The sequence below is a fragment of the Panthera tigris genome, chromosome A3, assembly GCF_018350195.1.
Source record: "Panthera tigris isolate Pti1 chromosome A3, P.tigris_Pti1_mat1.1, whole genome shotgun sequence".
Classification (NCBI taxonomy): domain Eukaryota; kingdom Metazoa; phylum Chordata; class Mammalia; order Carnivora; family Felidae; genus Panthera; species Panthera tigris.
Genome location: NC_056662.1, coordinates 116,190,773 through 116,208,905, shown reverse-complemented (window position 1 = coordinate 116,208,905; position 18,133 = coordinate 116,190,773). Strand labels below are relative to the sequence as shown.

At 53.5% G+C, this 18,133-nt stretch overlaps 1 protein-coding gene across 2 annotated transcripts in view; it reads left to right on the top strand.

The window, feature by feature from the left end:
• Positions 1-3,581: 3,581 nt before the first annotated feature.
• The window catches only part of TOGARAM2 (TOG array regulator of axonemal microtubules 2), a 38,964-nt gene continuing 24,412 nt past the window's right edge, over positions 3,582-18,133 (top strand). For both annotated transcript variants that reach the window (XM_042982246.1, XM_042982247.1), the window contains exons 1-9: positions 3,582-3,894; positions 4,131-4,244; positions 5,988-6,263; positions 7,944-8,155; positions 9,000-9,190; positions 12,150-12,196; positions 14,491-14,657; positions 17,099-17,246; positions 17,453-17,614. In XM_042982246.1, coding sequence (XP_042838180.1) covers positions 3,840-3,894; positions 4,131-4,244; positions 5,988-6,263; positions 7,944-8,155; positions 9,000-9,190; positions 12,150-12,196; positions 14,491-14,657; positions 17,099-17,246; positions 17,453-17,614 — 1,372 coding nt within the window. In that variant the 5' untranslated portion in view covers positions 3,582-3,839. The remainder of the gene's footprint in view (positions 3,895-4,130; positions 4,245-5,987; positions 6,264-7,943; positions 8,156-8,999; positions 9,191-12,149; positions 12,197-14,490; positions 14,658-17,098; positions 17,247-17,452; positions 17,615-18,133) is intronic.

Sequence of the window (18,133 nt, the reverse complement as noted above, 5' to 3'; positions counted from 1 at the left end):
CACCAGGGTGGCTCAGTAGGTTGAGCTTCTGACTCTTGATTTCGGCTCAGGCCATGATCTCATGGTTTGTGAGTTCAAGCCCTGCATTGGGCTCTGCACTGACAGTGAGGAACCTGCTTGGGATTTTCCCTCTCTCTCTCTCTCTCTCTCTGCCCTTCACCTGTTCGCATGTGCTCTCCTCTCCCTCTCTCAAAATCAATAAACTTAAAAAAAAAAAAAAAAAAAAGAAAGTGAATCTGAACTATAGCCCAATAGTTCTCAATCCTGTTTGAACATCAAAATCACTCAGGAGTTAAGAAAAAGAAACCAAACAGATCCCTGTGGGCTGCTCCCTAGAAGACTAATTCAGCAGGAGCCGGAGGTGGGGCCTTGGTATCTGTCATTTTATCAGTTCCCAGGCGATTCTGATTTGCAGCCAAGGTCGAGAACAAGGGCTGCAGCTAAATACCACTTTTCTGCTTATAATTCATGAAGAAAGCCTCTGCTCTGGTTAGATATGGCAGCAGGAGTCTGTGGGGCCTGCGGCTCTCACTGTCCCCAAAGCCTGGGCTCTAGCTTATTTGCTTTAATTCAGTTGTGGATGGTCTGTTCCCGTAGGGAACATTCCTGCCGGGCTTTGCTGGAAGCAGCCGCCTTGCCAATCTCTTGAGTGTGCCTCTTTGCCAGCTGACTGGGGCAAGGGGCAGGGTGTTGAGACCAATGTCCACCACATTGCTTGGGAGAAATGCTGCACCTCACGTACATTCTCAGCTGTGTGTCACTACCTTGTGGCCAGATATTTATCTTAGTAGTCAGCAGAGGTAGGTCAGGGAGTTGCGAGGAAAATGCTCCTCAGAGTTTGAGGACGTAAGCAATGAGACCAGGCAGAGGCTGGGCTGGAACCTCTGTTTGGGCCAGAAGCGTTGCTGGGAGCTGCCGTGCCCTCTGGGGCCTGAGTGGGGATGGTGGCAGGCTGGCTTCCAGACAGAAGGCTGGTTTCCTCACTTCCTGAGTTGGGATTTGCTGCTCAGCAAAAGGAAGCTGGCCCTGCATCTTGCCCTGTCCCCAGATGATATCTCGAGGGAATTACTCCAGAGTGCAGATTGGGACATGTGGCCTTTACCCCAGATTTTATCACTGATCAGCCCTGGCCATCCACCTCACTGCCTGTCAGGGTAGAAATGGGTCGGTCACCTTTCGCTCAGCAAAGACTATAAACTTGTGTAAAGTGGCAGAGTCTCTGGTGAGACCCTTGTCCCATGGAAAGAGAATGAAGTTAGGTCAAGAGCAAGAGCTGACAACACCCCAGAGTTTGAGGGAGACCAGGAAGAGGCCTGAAGTAGTCAAGCTGTTGGCCACAGGACAATGAAATGACTCTCTGACAGAAGTTTGGCTTGGTCAGTGAGGTGAGATTGAGGGCCAAGAACTTCATGCAGATGGAGATTGGCATATCCTGAGAGAAAACTAGAGAGCTGGTTCCGGGAGACCCCACCAGACGTCTGAGGGACGGGCAGAGTCATAAATCCCGACACTTGTCGTGAGGGCAGCTGGTGGAGAAAATGAATTTTTGAAGAAAATAGAAACTAATGGAGAAAGAGAGCATCAGACTCTGCCTTGATAAATTCTACCTTCCCCAGAGACCCTAAGGTGTCCCTGTCAAAGCCACAAGTGAATCCAGGTTAGTGGGTTTTGGTGACACTCTTCATAGCCAACTTTGGTCACAGTCTTGTGGCCTTGGCAGTTGGAATGTTGCAAGCGTCTAAGAGAGTCAGAATGTAAGAAAAGAGGTGTCCTTTTGTTCAGCAGCAGATTTCTTCAGTATAAGAATATTTCAATTCCTGATGGGCTTCCTGCAAAGTGGTTTAAAAAGTGTGCTATTTGGGGGTACCTGGGTGGCTCAGTCGGTTACGTGTCTGATTCTTGACTTCGGCTCAGGTCATGATCTCACAGTTTGTGAGATCGAGCCCCAGATCAGGCTCTGCACTGACACCATGGAGCCTACTTGGAATTCTCTCTCTCTCTCAAAATAAATAAATAACCATTTAAAAAAATGTTTGTAAAAATGTTTGTTATTTGTTCTCACTTCACTCAGCCGCTCCCTACCATAGGTCTCTGGATGTTACAAGCTGTGGACCTCTGGATCCCCAGGACTGCGTTCACGGCCCAGGAAGTAGCAGCTGCCTCTGGACAACCTCCCAGGCACCTTCACTGATAGGGGCATGGGCACCCGTGATGCTGTCCCCCCAGGTACGGGGCTGCACTCTGCCTGGGAGATGTAGCCAGGCAGGTGGCCATGCCTTCCTGCCCTTGCCCAAGGCTCTCTGCCGGCTGTGCTGGCTCTCCATACTCAGCTTCTTGTCTGGGGCCTCCCTAGCCTGGGGAAAGGCTTGGAGTATTCTAGAAACTTGTCTGGGCTTTGCCTCCACTCTGTGCTGGTGAGCTGGCTGAGGAGCTGACCTGTTTTGTGGAGGGAGCACATGGATGGCCAGAGGACATGTGGCTGGGCCTCAGGGTGTCTCTGTCTCCTCAGCTGACAGGGCAGGATAATGGGAACAATGTGCCCAGCTCAGCGTCAAGAGATGGGGTTCCAGACCTACTGAATGAGCCTCAGTTTCCTTTGGAGGGTGAAGGGATCTATAGGTCCTGCCATGGGTGGAAGGGGTGCTGGTGAGGTGGAGAGCTGCTTTTCCCTCTGGAGGGGGGGTTGGAGCAGGGGCCCTGTGATGACTTGAGAGGAGTGTAGAGGACCCCAGAATGTCAGAGTAGTTCAGGAAATAGGTCATGACCTAGGGGCAGAGCACCCTGGGACTTTGCTATATTAATGAGAAAACAAATGTGTAATTTAGTGCCACCTTCAGATCCTGTCGGACATTAGATTCTTGTGGGGAAGTGGGAAGTATTGAAAACTTAAGAAAAACCTAGAAATCTAGAAATAGAATTAAGATGTGACTATGTGAACCCATAGTCCTTTCTAACTCCTTTGTTTTACCAACCTGGGGACTGAGACTCAGGCTAACTTATTTCCTCAAGGTCACACAGCAGACAGAAACAGGAAGGGAACAGACGCCCGACTCCCGGTCCTGTGACCTTCCACCCTGGGGGTGGGTATGCTGGGTTGTGGTGGGTTAGGGCCCCCTGGATGGTCCTGAGATGTGCCTAGGAGGAGTCATGGAGGCATAGGACTAATGATTCAGCTTGTAGACATTTAAGCTCCTCCTGAGTGCAGGTCCTCGAAAGATGAATAGGACATGATCCCTGTGCCTGAGTGCGGCAGGGCTGGGAGGGGAGAGGCAAAGAGAGGGGAAGGTAAGATGGGGCATGCCTGGGCTACTGTGGGGGCACAGAGGGGAGGCAAGGCTTCTCAAAGTACTGGATGCTCAGTTGAGGCTCCCCCTCCTCGCTTCCTGCGTCTCTGCTCAGGGCCCCTCTCCTTGGGTTCCCAATCCCACACTGTCATTGCTTGTTACTCATTGTCTCCCCCACCTGCCTTCGGGCCTTGCCCAGGACTGTGTCACCAGGGACTGGGGGACAGAGTCCCTGACAGACAGCGTTTGATGAATATCCGCAGTAGGGATCAATCAAATCAATTTGCTGAGTTGGGGAGGTTTAGGAGAAGATGCAGGGTCAGTGCAGGATGAGGTGCTGGAGGACTCCCAGGGGAGGTAATTGGATGCTCTGCCCTGCCACTGTGGGGAGAGGTCAGGGCCAAAGCCACAGGTCAGGGGGTTACCACATGAGGGTGACAATTAAAGGCGTGGTGGTGAGGAGCGGCTCATGAAAGCAGCTAGTGTGAGATGTGCAGTGGACAGAGGCAGGGCAGGGGTGTGGAGGAGGGGAGCCCTGAAGGAGGCTAAGAAGGTATGGAGTGGTTGGGTGGGGCTGGGGAGCTGGAGCAAAGCTGGATGGAGAAGACAGGTGAGTGTGAGAAGTGGGGATCCGGGGCTGGGAAGAGTGGGGTGGTGGGCTTTGGTGGGGATCGTGGTACCGCGGCCGGCTGGGGGTGGGGTGGCGGGCCCCCCTTTGTGGACCAGGCTCTGGTTTGGGGGAAGGGCCACAGAGACCCCCAGGGGCTGAGTGCTCCGACAGTCTGTTCCCCAGTCCTGGACTTGGTGCACGCTAAGGTGACGCTCTTCCCATGCTTCTGTCCCCAGCCAAGGTTCTGGCCCCGGTGGCCGTGTACCGTGGGAGTGTCCCTCGGACCAGTGCTGGGCCCCGCGCACTCCCGGGCGGAAACAGTGACTCCAGGCTTCGGACTTACGGAGAAGGTGAGGTTGGGGGACTTGGCCTGCTGACTCGGTCACACCAGATGGCCTTCCAGTGCCCTGAGTGGCCTCTCTGGGGACTTGGGGCAGAGAACTGGAGTTCCACCAGCAGCTGCCTGATGAGGACCAGTGACCAGAGAGCAGGGCGTGGGCCTCATCCTGGAGAGAGGACATGAGTTTATTTGGATGTCTGGCTGTGTCCTCCACCTATTGGCAGAGGCTGTCTTTACTGTGGTCCTTGCTGCAGATGCCCCTTGGCTTTAGGTGGATCCTTTAATTCTGTGCTTCCGAGGATGAGGTGCACAGAGGGGGGTCCACAGGAACAAGGAAGTGGGGATCTCAGCATGTCCCTCACTCTCCTCAGGACCCAAGGAGAACCCATGAGCCCCGGAAAGACCAGGTCCACTGTCCCCTGGATGGGCATTCGGCATGCAGGGTGGTGGTGGGGAGGTGGGCACCTCTAGAGGGACAGAAGCTGGAGCAGTGATTTTCAGAACACTCATTCAGATTCCTGGCCACTTTCTGCTCTAACTTCCAGCTGCAGACCCCCCTTCTCTGCAGAGCTCCAGTCCCAGGGTTCTAGGTGGAAAGATAGCTTGTTCCGGTTACCTGCCCTCTTTCAGGCTAGTCCCCTCGCATGCCTGTGGCTGGCACCGACTTCAGCTTTTGCTGGGTCTGGTGCTGTCCAGTATCTGTGGCTTCTTCTGTGGGTCTCGTGGCTTATGTCAAGGCACTTCAAAAAATTGTTCTTTGTGGGGCAGAGATTCCAAAAGCTGGTCTCTGTTTGTTCTCCCTGTCCCTTCCATGGTCTAGGCTCCTTCAGGGCCCAGTTCAGACATCACCACTTCGTGAAGGTTTTCCAGATCCCTCTCCTCCTCCTCTACATGCACAAAGCATTTTATTGATACCACCCTTATGGCTCATATCATATTTTACCTTGTAATGAACCCATTTAGGGACAAATCTTATTTCTGTAATAGATTGCAAGTCTTTCAGTGATAAAGCTGTGCCTCACACATCTCTGTGCCTCCACTGCCTGGACAGTGCTTGGCAAATACTAGACGCTCGCTGAATGTTTGTTGGGTGAGTCGTTGGATAACCTGGAGTCTGCACGGAAGCACGATCTGTCCTGAGTCACCTCAACTTCTCTTTTCTTTTCTTTTTTTTTTTTTCAACGTTTTTTATTTATTTTTGGGACAGAGAGAGACAGAGCATGAACGGGGGAGGGGCAGAGAGAGAGGGAGACACAGAATCGGAAACAGGCTCCAGGCTCTGAGCCATCAGCCCAGAGCCTGACGCGGGGCTCGAACTCACGGACCGCGAGATCGTGACCTGGCTGAAGTCGGACGCTTAACCGACTGCGCCACCCAGGCGCCCCTCAACTTCTCTTTTCAATCTGCATTTGGTATCGTCAGGTATATCGAGTGCATTGGTTGGGATCCTGGAGATTGCCAGATGGTGGTCCCTGGGCAGAAGGCCAACCCTAAGTATTTGTGGCCTCACATCTGTGCTGTGAAAGGGCTGCGTAGCGAGTCCCCTTTTCTTCTCTCGAGTAGCTCATGACCCAGGTCTTCACAGGTACTGTTGGATGAATGAACTGACCCAAGGAGTGACAGTAACATTGAATGATCGGGAGCACGGGGCAAGTCCTGACTGTTCCAAGGAAGCAGCACCAAAGGTTTTGCCGGTGCCTGGTGTCACCTTGGGCTCTGTGTGCCAAGCCTCTCCTGCTTCTATCTCCCCCAGCCTCCCTCCAGCCAGCTCCGAGGGTCCTGCAAGAGGAGCCATTGCAGCCTTTGAGTGGACAAGTGGACCCCGGCAACCTCAAGCTGGATGCCCCTCCAAAGGGATGGCAGGCCAGGAATGGCCACCCCAGGAACATTGGTGCCTTATCTCTGGGGCCCAACCACCCGGCACCCTTTTTGGAGTCTGAGGCCAACAGTGTGGCCCGGGACACCACCCAGATCAAGGACAAGCTCAAGAAAAGGAGGCTCTCAGAGGGCTTGGCATCTTCTTCCCAAGGTGAGCCCCGGGCTCTGCCCACCTGCCACCCACCCACCCTGAGGCCAGGGACACCAGGCTACCTGGCCGTGAGGATCAGTAGGTATCTAGCTGGCAGCCGGGTTCTCTCCAAGCTGCTCAGGGTGAACCCACCAAGAGTCCTGTCAGCCATCTACCGGGGAATGCCTGGGCCCTGCAGTGGTCTCCCAACTAACTTCCCCATTCTCTCCCTTGCCTCCTTCTAGTCTTCTCTCCAGAGGCATCCTTTTAATTAATTAATTAATTAACTAATTTCCAAGTCATACAGCTTCTGGAATTGCCAGACCAGTGACTCTCTCCCTGAGAGGTCTGAAGTCTTTTTTCTAGACGTGTCATGTCTTTTCACAAAGGTCCAGTGGAGGAGAAAAAGAACAGGAGCTGTGCAATGTGCAGATAGGAAGTGATCTTGATTGATCAGGTCCCTCGGCAAGTGTGGCGGGACAGGGATCTCTGGTACCCCGAGTGGGGCTGGGGCTACCCTCACCACTCTGAGTTGGGGCTGCATTGGCCTCTCTGCACCACTGCCCAGGTGGGGCCCAAGGTGGGCATGCTGGTGGTGACGTCCCCACCTGGGTTGTGACCCCTCCTCACCTCCCTCGCCGCACCAAACTGATGATAGGGCAGGGCGGAGCCGGGCTGGGCAGGGTTGCGGAGAAGATATTTTGACTTGGTTGTTTTGATGCAACCACTTTGGAACAAGGAACTGGAACAAGATGGCCCTCGAAAGTTCAGTGCTAAGTATTTTCACCACTGCCAAAAAATTTGCAAAGACCATCCTGAGCTCCTTACTGTAGGGATGGCAGGGGGTGGGGCAAAGCGCAGTGAAGATGTCTGCCGGACACATGAGGTACTAATAACAGAGCTGCAAGTGTGGTGGTCTGCTTTTAGACTAGGTCAGGGTGCCCCCTGTGTCAGAACAGCTACGCTTCCACATCATTAGCTGAAAAGGAAGCAGAAACAGAAGTAAGTTATGGGCCAGGTACTTTCTTGGCATTTTATGTAAGTTATGTCACTGAATGTTTGGACAACCCCGTGATGTGACTACTTTCATCTTACAGAAGAGCAAATGGGGAGTCAAAGATGTACCCAAGGTCACACAGCTTCTAGCCAGGATGGGACCCCACTCTCCTCACCCCTAGTCTAGTACTGGTAGATTTCCCTTCTTGCCTAGCCTGCCTCTGAATTTTGTTTTATTTAAAAAAAAATGTTTATTTATGTATTTTGAGAGAGAGAGGGAGAGAGAGAGAGGGAGGGAGAACACATGCAAGCTGGGGAGGGGCAGAGAGAGAGAGAGAGAGAGGAGAGAGAGAGAATCCCAAGCAGGCTCCTCACTGTCAGCACAGAGCCCAAAGTTGGGCTTGAACTCACAAACCGTGAGATCATGACCTGAGCTGAAATCAAGAGTGGGACACTTAACTGACTGAGCCACCCAGGCACCCCTGCCTCTGAATTTTAAATAGGTGACTTGGGCCCTTTCTACCAAATTTCATAGGAGGGGGAGCAGGCCCTCCGCACCGTTGGCTTGCTCGGCCTGGTGGCAGGGCGGGCCGGGGTGGATCTCCTTCTGTCCCCGGCCTGGCCTTCCATCCCTGTTGCCAGTATCTGAACTGCCCCCCAGCCCATGCTCCCGGGACTAACTTATTCCTCATCCTTATCCCGCAGTCTCTCTGGATCCTGTGGGAGGCCCCAGAGGAGTTCCTCTGAGGAGCTTCATCCCCCAGGCCACCTCTCAGAGGCTGCTGAGGGTGCCCAAGCCGATGCCCCCCATCCAGAGCATCCCCACCACCCCTGAGGCTGGCGGAGCCAAGGAGAATGGCCTGGATCTGCCTGGGAGCAGCCAGGGTCCCCAGGAGCTGAGACCCAGAGCCCAGGAGGTAAGGTGATCCAACTGCTCTGAGTTTTACCTCTTGGTCCTTCTGCCTTTCTTTCCATTCTTTACTACCCCTGGTTCCTGAGCCTCTAGCTTCTCAGACAGTGTCTGAGGGGCCGCCCTCAAGGATGGGGCTCTGGGTCCTCATTTCATCTTTCTGGCAGCATCCCAAGCCTTCATGGCCGGCCTGTGAGCTTTGGCTGGCTGCCCCAGAGCTGTGTGACCACCAGTCCTATGGTTGGTGGTCCCTAGGCCTTCTCTGGTCTGTATGTTCCAGAATTCCTCATGCTTCTAACCCTCCCTGTTATAGGCTGAGGGGCAAGAAGGCTGGGCTAAAACTCAGGAGACTTGGTCTATATGTTCCAGAATTCCTCATGCTTCTGACCCTCCCCATTATAGGCTGAGGGGCAAGAAGGCTGGGCTAAAATTCAGGAGACTTGGGCTCTGGTTTCCACTCTGCCCCTCACGGGCTGTGTGACCTTGGGCCAGTCACCCTTCTCTCTGGGTCTGTTTTGCATATCTATAAAAAGGAGGTACTGGACCAGATGTTCTTGAAGACTGCTTTCAGCATTGATGTTCTAGGATTTCCTCAAATGACAAGAAGAGAAAAATAAATAACAAAAAGGAAGTAGGGATGAGGGGGACCCCTGGCCAGTCTCCTGTCTTGGAGTGGTAAGGAAGCGCTGAGCTTTCTGGGGAGTTCTAGGGGTGTGTGGCTGCAGAGAGAAACCAGAGGACACTTCCCAGCACTGCCTGCCACCCCACGTGGCTCCTGACAAAAGGGACCGCCCTGTATGAGGGGCCTGGGATGTGAGCATCCAGACCCTTCCCCCAACCTCCATTCTCAGGTGCAGATCTCCAGGCACTACCTGCACTGCAAGGATGAGAAGATGCACAAGTCACTGGGGGGTCTTGTGATCCCGCCCATCCCAAAGGCCGGGGTGCCCGCTGGGGCCTCCTCCGGTGCACCTGGCTCCCTTCCCCACCTCCTGCCTCCAGGCCAGGATGTCCTCACGGGCCCGAGGGTCCCCCGCACACGGTAAGCTGCCCTAAGTCACAACTGCCTTGTAGTCCTCTCTCCGATCCCTCCAAGATCCGCTGAACCTCCACGCCAGCACAGGTCTGGGGCACCCGGGGTGTGAAGGGCCTGGCTCTCCCATGAGCCACAGACCTGAGGAGGCCAAGGCGAGCTGGGTGGTCTGGGCTTAGGAGACAATGTCTCAGCTTCTGTCTTCCACCAGTTTCTTATCTGTGGCTGCTGTGGTGATGAAGAAAATACAATCTGTATTCATGGTAGCATATATTTTCTTCATTAACGGATGCTAAAATTACAAGCTTTATCATGTGTGTGTGTATGGAAGCAGGAGGGAGAGGTCCACAAAATTTTAGATTTTACAAGGGGTCTTCAGACTCGAAAATGTTTGGGAACTGATGGGGTAGAGGGTTGCTGTGTTGTTAATGAGTCCACATTTATGGCTCATAAGTGGGACAGACGGATCTCTTCAGATGGCCTAGAACATCTCCATGGGCAGGTCAGACTAATGTCAGAGCAAGTGTGTGTGTGTGTGTGTGTGTGTGTGTGTGTGTGTGCATGCGCGTGCGCATGTGCACACGCGTGAGAGAGACAGAGACAGTGAAAGAGACAGAGAGACAAGAGTGAGAGGGAGGAAGGTCTCATTTCCTGCATAGCTTTGGGGCATGCTGTACTGAATTTTCCCATTTCTCTCATGCCTCCTCACCTCTCCATCTCCCATGCTGCCTTCCCTTCTGTCTGTATACATGTCTGCCTCCTTCTCAACCCTGGAGGAGTGTGGGCCTGCTCCTGGATTGGAGCTCCATCAACCTCTACTTCCTCACATTAGGCCCCTCCTCCTTTCTGCTCAAACATCTACTCCTTCCTTCCCTCAAAGCCGTTCCTGGTGGCTGGAAGGACTTTCTAGCCCCAGACCAGTGACCTTTACTCCCATCTCATTGCTCTTGACTTCACATCATGTGGGGCGTTGATGTCCTTGGAGTTTTCTCCTTCCTTGCCTTCCTGACTTTGAAACCCGCTTCTTGACCTTCTGTGACAAGACCTTCCAGGCAGTCTCCCCTGTGCTCTCCTTTGTCTGTCTCTTAAACATGGCCATTCCTGAAGCTTGTTCCCAGCTCTTTGTACCCATCTCCTCGTTCTCCCCTGGAGGAGTCCTGTCTGTGCCGGCAGCTTCCAGGGATGGGTGTCTTCCTCATGCCCTGCTCGGCCTTGAGGTCTCCCTCGAGTCGAGCTCTGGATTTCCATCCTCCTGTTGGGCAACTCCAGTTTTGTCATGTCAGAGAGAGGGAGGCTGTGCCCCCGTCCCGACCACACGGATGGGGCACCTCATGTTTCCCCAAACTGCCTCCCTCCCATGACCTCCTGATGTCCACTGAGGTGCAGGCCTTCTCTTGCTTTTGCCTTTCTTCTCAGTTTTCACTCACTGGCTCCCTCTTGAGCTCCCTGACAGCTCTTAGCCTGGCTCCTGGCCCCCCTGGGCTCTGCATCCTAATCGATTCTCATCCACCACCCTCTGTACCTTTCTTCCACATGATCCACATTTTTTGACTTCCTGTGCCAGCAGCCTAAAGTCGACTCTCCTTGGTCTGACATTCAAGCAGGCCCCCTGTGCTGCTCTGCAGGAACCTTCCCACCCCCAGACCCTCCAGAGCCCCTGGCGGCGCCTCCCCAACCCTAACACCAGCCTTTCACTCTGCTTTCAGAGCCTGCTGTCCTTTAATCCCCGGTTTCATGCCTCTCCTTGTGCTAGTCTTCCCTGCTCTCCTCCAGGAGGCGATGGGGGAAGGGCGTCCTCTGCGCTGTCCACACAGCAACCAGCCCACGGACTGCCTGACCACATCCCCTCCACTGATTTGTTCAACCCTTATTTAAACCTCGTACCTATTCTTTAACTTGGAGCACTACAGGGCAGAGGCCATATCCAGAAACCTCTGCAGCTTCCATGGTGCCAAGCTTGGTCCCTGGCATGGATTATACACACACACAATAAATATCTGCTCATTTGCTGTCCAGTTATGGCATGGATTTTTCTCCATTAACCCTGTGAGGCTAGCATATAGGTGGGAAGGAGCTTCCATTACCATTTCTTTCATTCATTTGCTTTTTCATCCATCCATCCATCCATCCATCCATCCATGCATTCGTTTACTTAGCTAAGAGCTAGTAAACACCTACTATGTGCCATGTGCTGTGGGAACAAAGCCAAACAAGACAGTCTCTGTGCTCTAGGAGCTCATGAGAGAGATTTACTAGTAACCTACTGAATCGAGGTCTAGTGAGGTAAGAACTAAGGTAGAAGGCTGCCCTTGGTTCTGGGGAGCCCAGTGGAAATTGATCTCGATTAGGCTAGGAAGCCTTCTTGGAGGAGGTGAGGCCTGAGCTGAGCTTTGAGGGCTGAAGGAGAGTTTGGGAGATGAAGAGGGAGAGATGGAGATGTTCACGGAACTGTCAGGGGTTTGCACGGCAGCACCGGTGTTTGTATGACACGGGCGGGTGAGGTTAGCAGGGTGGCAGGGCCCCGTGTGCGCAAGTGAGGACGGTGAGCTTTAGCCTGGAGAATGAGGTGCTGCTGAAGGCCTTTCGGTGTGGAAGTGCCATGAGATCTGAGTTAGAAAGGCCACTTTGACGACCACAGAGGGCAGTGCACACTGAGGCAGAGGCTGCTACGGGCAGTGCAGGGAGAAGCCGTGGGTGCCTGGCAGGGCAGAGGCAGTGGTCTGAGGTGTCTGGACCCAGCCTGGCCTGATGTGGTCTCCCGGTCAGCCTGCCCTTGACTTTGCAGATGGAGTTACGTCTCCTGCAGCTTTGAACTCCTAGCCAAGAGCCTCTTTACAGAGCCGCCCACAGCCCCTCCACTGTGTGCCCCGTCCCGCCCACTGCCCCATCCCGGGGCTACTGGACCCCTCACAGCAGGGGCTCCTTCTTGCCATCTCTCATAGTGTTTTTTCTTCCCCGTTCTTTTAAGATTGGTTCGGGAGAGTGGGCCTCGGGAGAAGACCCCTAAATCTCTGGGTATGTACCCCCCCTGCGCACTCCCACTTGCTATCTATTCAACTCCCTGCCTCCTGGACTGGGTGTGGGGGCAGAACTGGGGTTTGAGTAGGCCTGAGCATGCTCGGACCCGAACCCCTCATTTCACGGATGGAGAAGCTGAAGTCACCAGCGGTGCCGCTTTGGGGACCAGTGGCCCTGTGCTATGCCCGGCATGTGGACCCACACCAGCTCGTGAGCCAGCTGAGAGGGAAGGTGTAGACCCTGTGTGACAGAGGAGTGCATGCTCTGAGACTCTGCAAGCTGGGTTTTGTCCTCAGTCTCGGCACAGAGGTCTCAGTCCCGGCATATCTGCAAGTGGGTCCACATGGCTCCAAAGACGGAGCTTCTGACACGAGGGGCTGCCTCTGCATGGTTTTGAGCAAGTGGAGGAGAATACTCCTCACCAGACCGAGTGAGAAATTAAACCACATCCCGTGAACCCCTTAGTCAGCTGGCCCCAGAAGGTTTCAGCATCAGGGGAATACGGCCAACTGGGTGGCCAGTGAGAGGCCAAGGTGCAGAGAGGCTTCAGAAGAGGGAACAGGAAGCTCTCCAGCCTGGTGACCTCACTCTGTGGAGAGGAGGGAGGATGAGCCCTGGGCAGGTTGGGGGTGGGGATCCCCAAGCCCGGGGATGAGGGCTGGAGGCCACTGCTGTGCTGACTGGCAGGAGGGGGCAGACTCCTGGTCCAGCTTTCTGGCAGGCCACTCTGTATAGCTTAGCAGATGGGTCCGCTGGCGAGGGGGAGGCTGTTGCCCAAGGAACCCCAGGGTCAGGACTCGAGCTGAGCCCGAGAGGCGGTCCTGGCATAGAAACTTCTGTGGTGGCTCTTTCCCCTGCTGTTCTTTGGCTGGGCTGCAGTGGGGTGACCTTGGGCAGTCTGGTGTGACAGCCACTGGCACCCACGGTGTCCCTCAACAGCTACCCCTGAGGGTGCTGTCAGGGGGTTGGGCCAGGAGACCCCAGTTTGTAACCACTCCTTTGTCTGCATCACAAGCTTGCTGCTTGAGAACTAGGTCCCCGGGGGCTTGGCGGCAGGGTCCAGGCTGCTCAGACAAGGCTTTTTAGGGCCTCTCTTGGAGGTGGAGGTGAGGAGAGGGGATGCCAAGTAGTAAAGTCCTTAAAGGGCCCTCTGACCCTCCAGTTGTCAGCTGGGGATAACATTGCCCAATATGTGTAACACGTCTACCATGTAGAAGGAGCTCACATGGTATTGTCTGAAGCTGAGGGCTTCCCAAATCTTGTGGCATTCCTGCAGTCCTTGCCCTGGTTAGCTGGTACCTGGACATCTGTGTCCTCTGCCCTGCCCTTTACTTTTGGGCAAATGGAGGCTTCATCCCTCCTCCATCTTGGCCCTTGATCCTTCTCCTGGGACGCAAGCAGAGGGATCCTTTGTAGAAGGCATGGGCTGGGCAGAGGTCCAGGGTAACCTGGGAGCCCTCCTGGAGGTCCCAGATTCAAGACACCCCTTCCAGCCTCAGGTGGCCCCAGATAGTGGTCCCCTTATTTGCAGGTTCACCCAAGGACAGTGAGCTCCAACCTTTGTGAACAGGAGAACCCAGTTAACATTTCTTTCATTAAAAGAAAACTAATCCACCCCTGTCTTGCCTCCATCACAAGACAACATACTTTTGAAATTCATTGATTAGGAAAATCTAGATTAACAAAGAGATACTAGTGATTTGATGTCATTTGGAAATCAGTTTGTATTGTATCAATCACAAGAGCATCTGAAGGTTGCTGGGTCTCAGCTTTTCTGTCTGTAAAATGAGAGGACTGGACTAGTATTGTTGGTTCTCTGGTCTCTTCATGTTTTGTGATGAGGGCGCTCATTTTATTTTCTCTCTTCCTGAGGTGCACACCTCCCAGGTAAGACAGATGTGCATTCTCAGGAAATATCTTAAACTTCTTAGACAACAGACCTGCCCCCTGTTTCCTGCCCACACTTCCTCCCTCCCTTCCCTGTCTTATAATAAGGTATACAGTAACTATTGGATGGATGGATGGGTGGATGGATGGATGGATGGATGGGTGGATGGATGAATGAAAGGAGGAGAACATTCTATGCCTGCCAGTGCTATTCTGTAGTGTAAATTTAACTTGGGTCTTTCGCCACAAGGAGGTACTGGGCAAAACAATGGAGAGAGGCAGTCTTAGGCAGTAAAATGTTGCACCAACCACAGTGTCATAGGGCCCCAGGACAGCCCAAAGGGATGAATACTGCTTCAAGGTGCTGGGTGTCCTCAGCTGCACTCTTGTTCTCGACTCCTCAGAGCCAAAACCTTCGGCTCCACCTGCCAGAGACAAGTCTGCTGCCCCTGAGAAGGCTGCCCTGCCTTCATCTCAGTCTGCTCCTACGCTGACAACCTTCTCCTTCGGCCATGCCAAAGAAGCCCGCCTCTTGCTCAAAGAAGAGGACCAGAGGGAGAGCAGTACCAAGGTATCTGGAAAGTGAGGGGAGGAGAAAGTTGGGGTCAGAGTGGACCACTGGATGAACACAAGCATGTTTCTGAAGTACATAAAAGTGGGGCCAGCTTGAGGAGGGCAAGGAAGAGCCCTGAGGCAGTTACCCTGGTACTTAAGGCTGGAACATATAGATGGTTTGGGGATCAGGACCGAAGAAAGGGAGAGAAACAGGAGAGAGGAAGAGAAGGGTGGGGGGAGTGGCTAAGTGAAAGGCAGAGTACAGTGGGGATCTGAGGGGTGAGATGGGGGAGGAAGGGAGGGCAGAAGGAGGTCATACATGGTTCGGAAGGAAGCAGGATGTGGAGAGTACAGAGGGGCTTAGGTGAACCAAGTTGAGTAATTTGAACCAACACCCAATATAGCAACTGAGAGGCCGCTGACTCAGAGGCAGATCAGCCAAAGGCTGTGCTTGACAGGCTGACAAATACCTTGCACTTCTAAGGTGACCTTGGTCCAGATGATTCTCTTCCCTGGTCTGGATGAATTTACTAAAACTTGAAGAGTCACTGTTATGGGAAATCCGTTCTCAGTCTTTGAAACAGAGATATAAAATACAAAAGGACTGCTGTGTGCATGAGCTATGTTAGGATCCCGTGATGATGATGATGATAAGGCCCAGGTGCCACAGCTCTCCCACACCAGCCAGGGCGCCAGGAATGAAATGAAGGCAAAATGATTCAGGGCCATGAGATGACCTCACCACCGACCCACCCTTGGCCACTCACACCCATGGTCAGACCTTGGGTCTCATGATAACTTCATCCCCATGGGCACCTCGCTTTCCAGTGTCCCCATCTCCTGTTGTTCTGGCTTCGTCCATCCACAACCCAGCCCCAGCATTGCTCCCTGATCTTGCGTCAACAACATCCTCCTTGAAATGGGACCACTCCCATCAGCATCTTAGCTCTCTGTTATTTCTGTATTCTTCGGAAAACCAGACTACTCCCTTGCCTGCACCCATTCTTTCCTGAGTCCACTGCAGTTGGGTTTGGGCCCCACTGACACTGCTCATGCCCAGGCCACCATTGACCTCCACCTCCCACATGCAGCACAGTCCAGTCCTCCTCTAACCTGACCCACCAGTGGCTTTAATGGCTTGTCCTTCTTGAAGTCTTCACCTTGGAGGGGAAGCAAGGGGGTGGTTTCCTTCTTGATTCTCTGCCTCCATCAGATTTCATTCCTTCCTGGTTCTTCTTGGCTGGCTCCTTCTCATCCTCCTGCCCTCTATACACTGGAGGCCCTAGAGCCCTGACCTCTGGCATCTGGTCTATTTATATTGACCCCCTGTGACCTGATCCAGGCCAAGCATTAAGTGGCATCTATATGCTGAGGACTCCCAAATTTCTCTGTCTGGCCCAGACTTTCCCCTGACCTCCAGTAGCAGTTAAATTATATTACTAAGTGTGTATTCACTGATACTCTGCATTTCCATTTAGATATCTAATTATATTTCAAACGTACCTTATCCAAAACTCAACTGTTGAATCTTTACCCCCCCCTCCCCAAATCTCCTCTTCTCCCAGGGTCCCCTCTCAGTGAATGGCAGCCTTCCAGCTACACTGGCTGAAAATCTTGGGCCCATCCTTGCCTCTGCTCTTTCTCTGTCACCCCACACCTCATATATCAGCCAAAGTGGTGGGCCCTACTTTTGGGACATGTCCAGAATCAGGCCACTTTGTCATCTTCATTCTTGCTGTGGTAGTGCAAACCCCACCACATGTAAACTCTTGGTTCTATTTTGCAACTTCTTGTGAGTCTTAAGTTGTTCCTAAATACAAAGTTAAAAAAAAATCAGTAACACTTAGGGGAGCCCCCTCACCCCCCAGTGGAAGTCAGATCATGTCACTTTTTGTGCTCAGAACCTCAGCGGTTTGCTGTGTCCTTCAGAGGACAAGTTCAACTCCCCACCAAGGACCACGGCGACTGGTACACGCCTGCCACCTTCCACCCTGTGTCCTACCATCCTTTGATTGGTGTGGTCCAGCCAGTACCCTCACCCCAACCACACCCAGCACACTCAAGCCCCGGGGCCTTTGCACTCTATTCCCTCTACTTAGCACACTTCTCCCCTAGAAGTCTGCATGGCCCCTGTTCCCTTATCTCATTCCTGTCTCTGCTTAAATTTCACCTCCTCAGGGAGTCCCTCTGGGTCTTCCTACTTAAAATGGAAGCCCTATCACCGTCTGTCCCTTATTCTCCTTCCAGTACATATCACCTGATGTTCGAGATTGGTCTGTTTGCTGTCTCCCCACTCCATGGCAGCCTTTAGGGAGCAAGGTCTTGGTGGTTGTGTTCATTCCCGGTACAGTGATGGCACACAGAAGCCACTCACATTCCCAATGATTGAATAAATGAAGGTACAGAAAACACAATTGGGTCCTCAGGGTAATGGAGTTTGCCTTGACCTTGTGCCAGATCCAGGTCACCATCTCCAAGTCTGCCCAGGAGAAGATGCGGCTGAGGCAGATGAAGGAGTTGGAGTTCCAGAGGGCACAGGAGCCGGAGAGGGAGAGGGAGCTTGCTTCCCAGAGCCTGGGCTCCCAGAGATCCCTGATGAAGGAAGGTACTGGGTGCCTAGGGCAAGATTCCCTCAGGCTGGGGAGACCTCTTGGCCAACCCCTGGGCAAGAGAGGGACTACCCACAGCTCCCCATGTCCCCCAACCTCACACCAGACAGGGGGCCACGGATTGGCCCGTGTCCAGAGGAGGACACTGGGGCCGAGGACAGGCGGGACCAGCTCCATCCTAGGGCTTTCTTTGCCTCCACAGGCCTCCTTCCCCTCCGGGGCAGTGGAACCTTGTCTGTGCCCACTGGGCTGAGCATCCCACGCAGAAACATGGGTGTCACCCTCAGGAAGCGGGCCAACCGGCCCTCATTACCCAGCATCCCTGTCAGCAAGCAGGAGCCCAGCTTTGCCCGCCATGCTTCAGGTAGGGGCCAGACCGACTGGCTGGGGGGCACACGTCCCGCTCACTGTGCTGCCTCGGGATGCTCTGGGGGCACGACAAAGGTGACCGGGACTGCTCTGCTTCTCCTCATTACCCATGTTAGAGTAGAGGGTGGCCTGAGGTGCAATCACCTTGCCAGAGAGAGAGGAATAGTGTGGGAGCCAGCCTGGAGACCCAGGGAATTGCAGCTGAATTACTGGGAGAAGGGCAGGTGTGTCCAGCCCACATGACTTGTCCTGGAGGGCTCACCAGTGCACCAGGACCACAGATCCTGTGGAAAGCACCCACGAGAGTAGCTGGAAACATCAGGAAGAGGAAGAGAGCGGTCTGTAAAGACCTTGGGTTCCTACACTTTGCCTCATAAAGTGTCAGTGTTGGATAGGGCTGGTTACAGCCTGCGATCTCAGGATCCAAAGGTTCTGTGGGATGCTCAGGAAGGTGCCAAGGGATACCTTGAGCAATACCTATTTTGCCTCACTTTTTTGTTTATTGCATAACCAC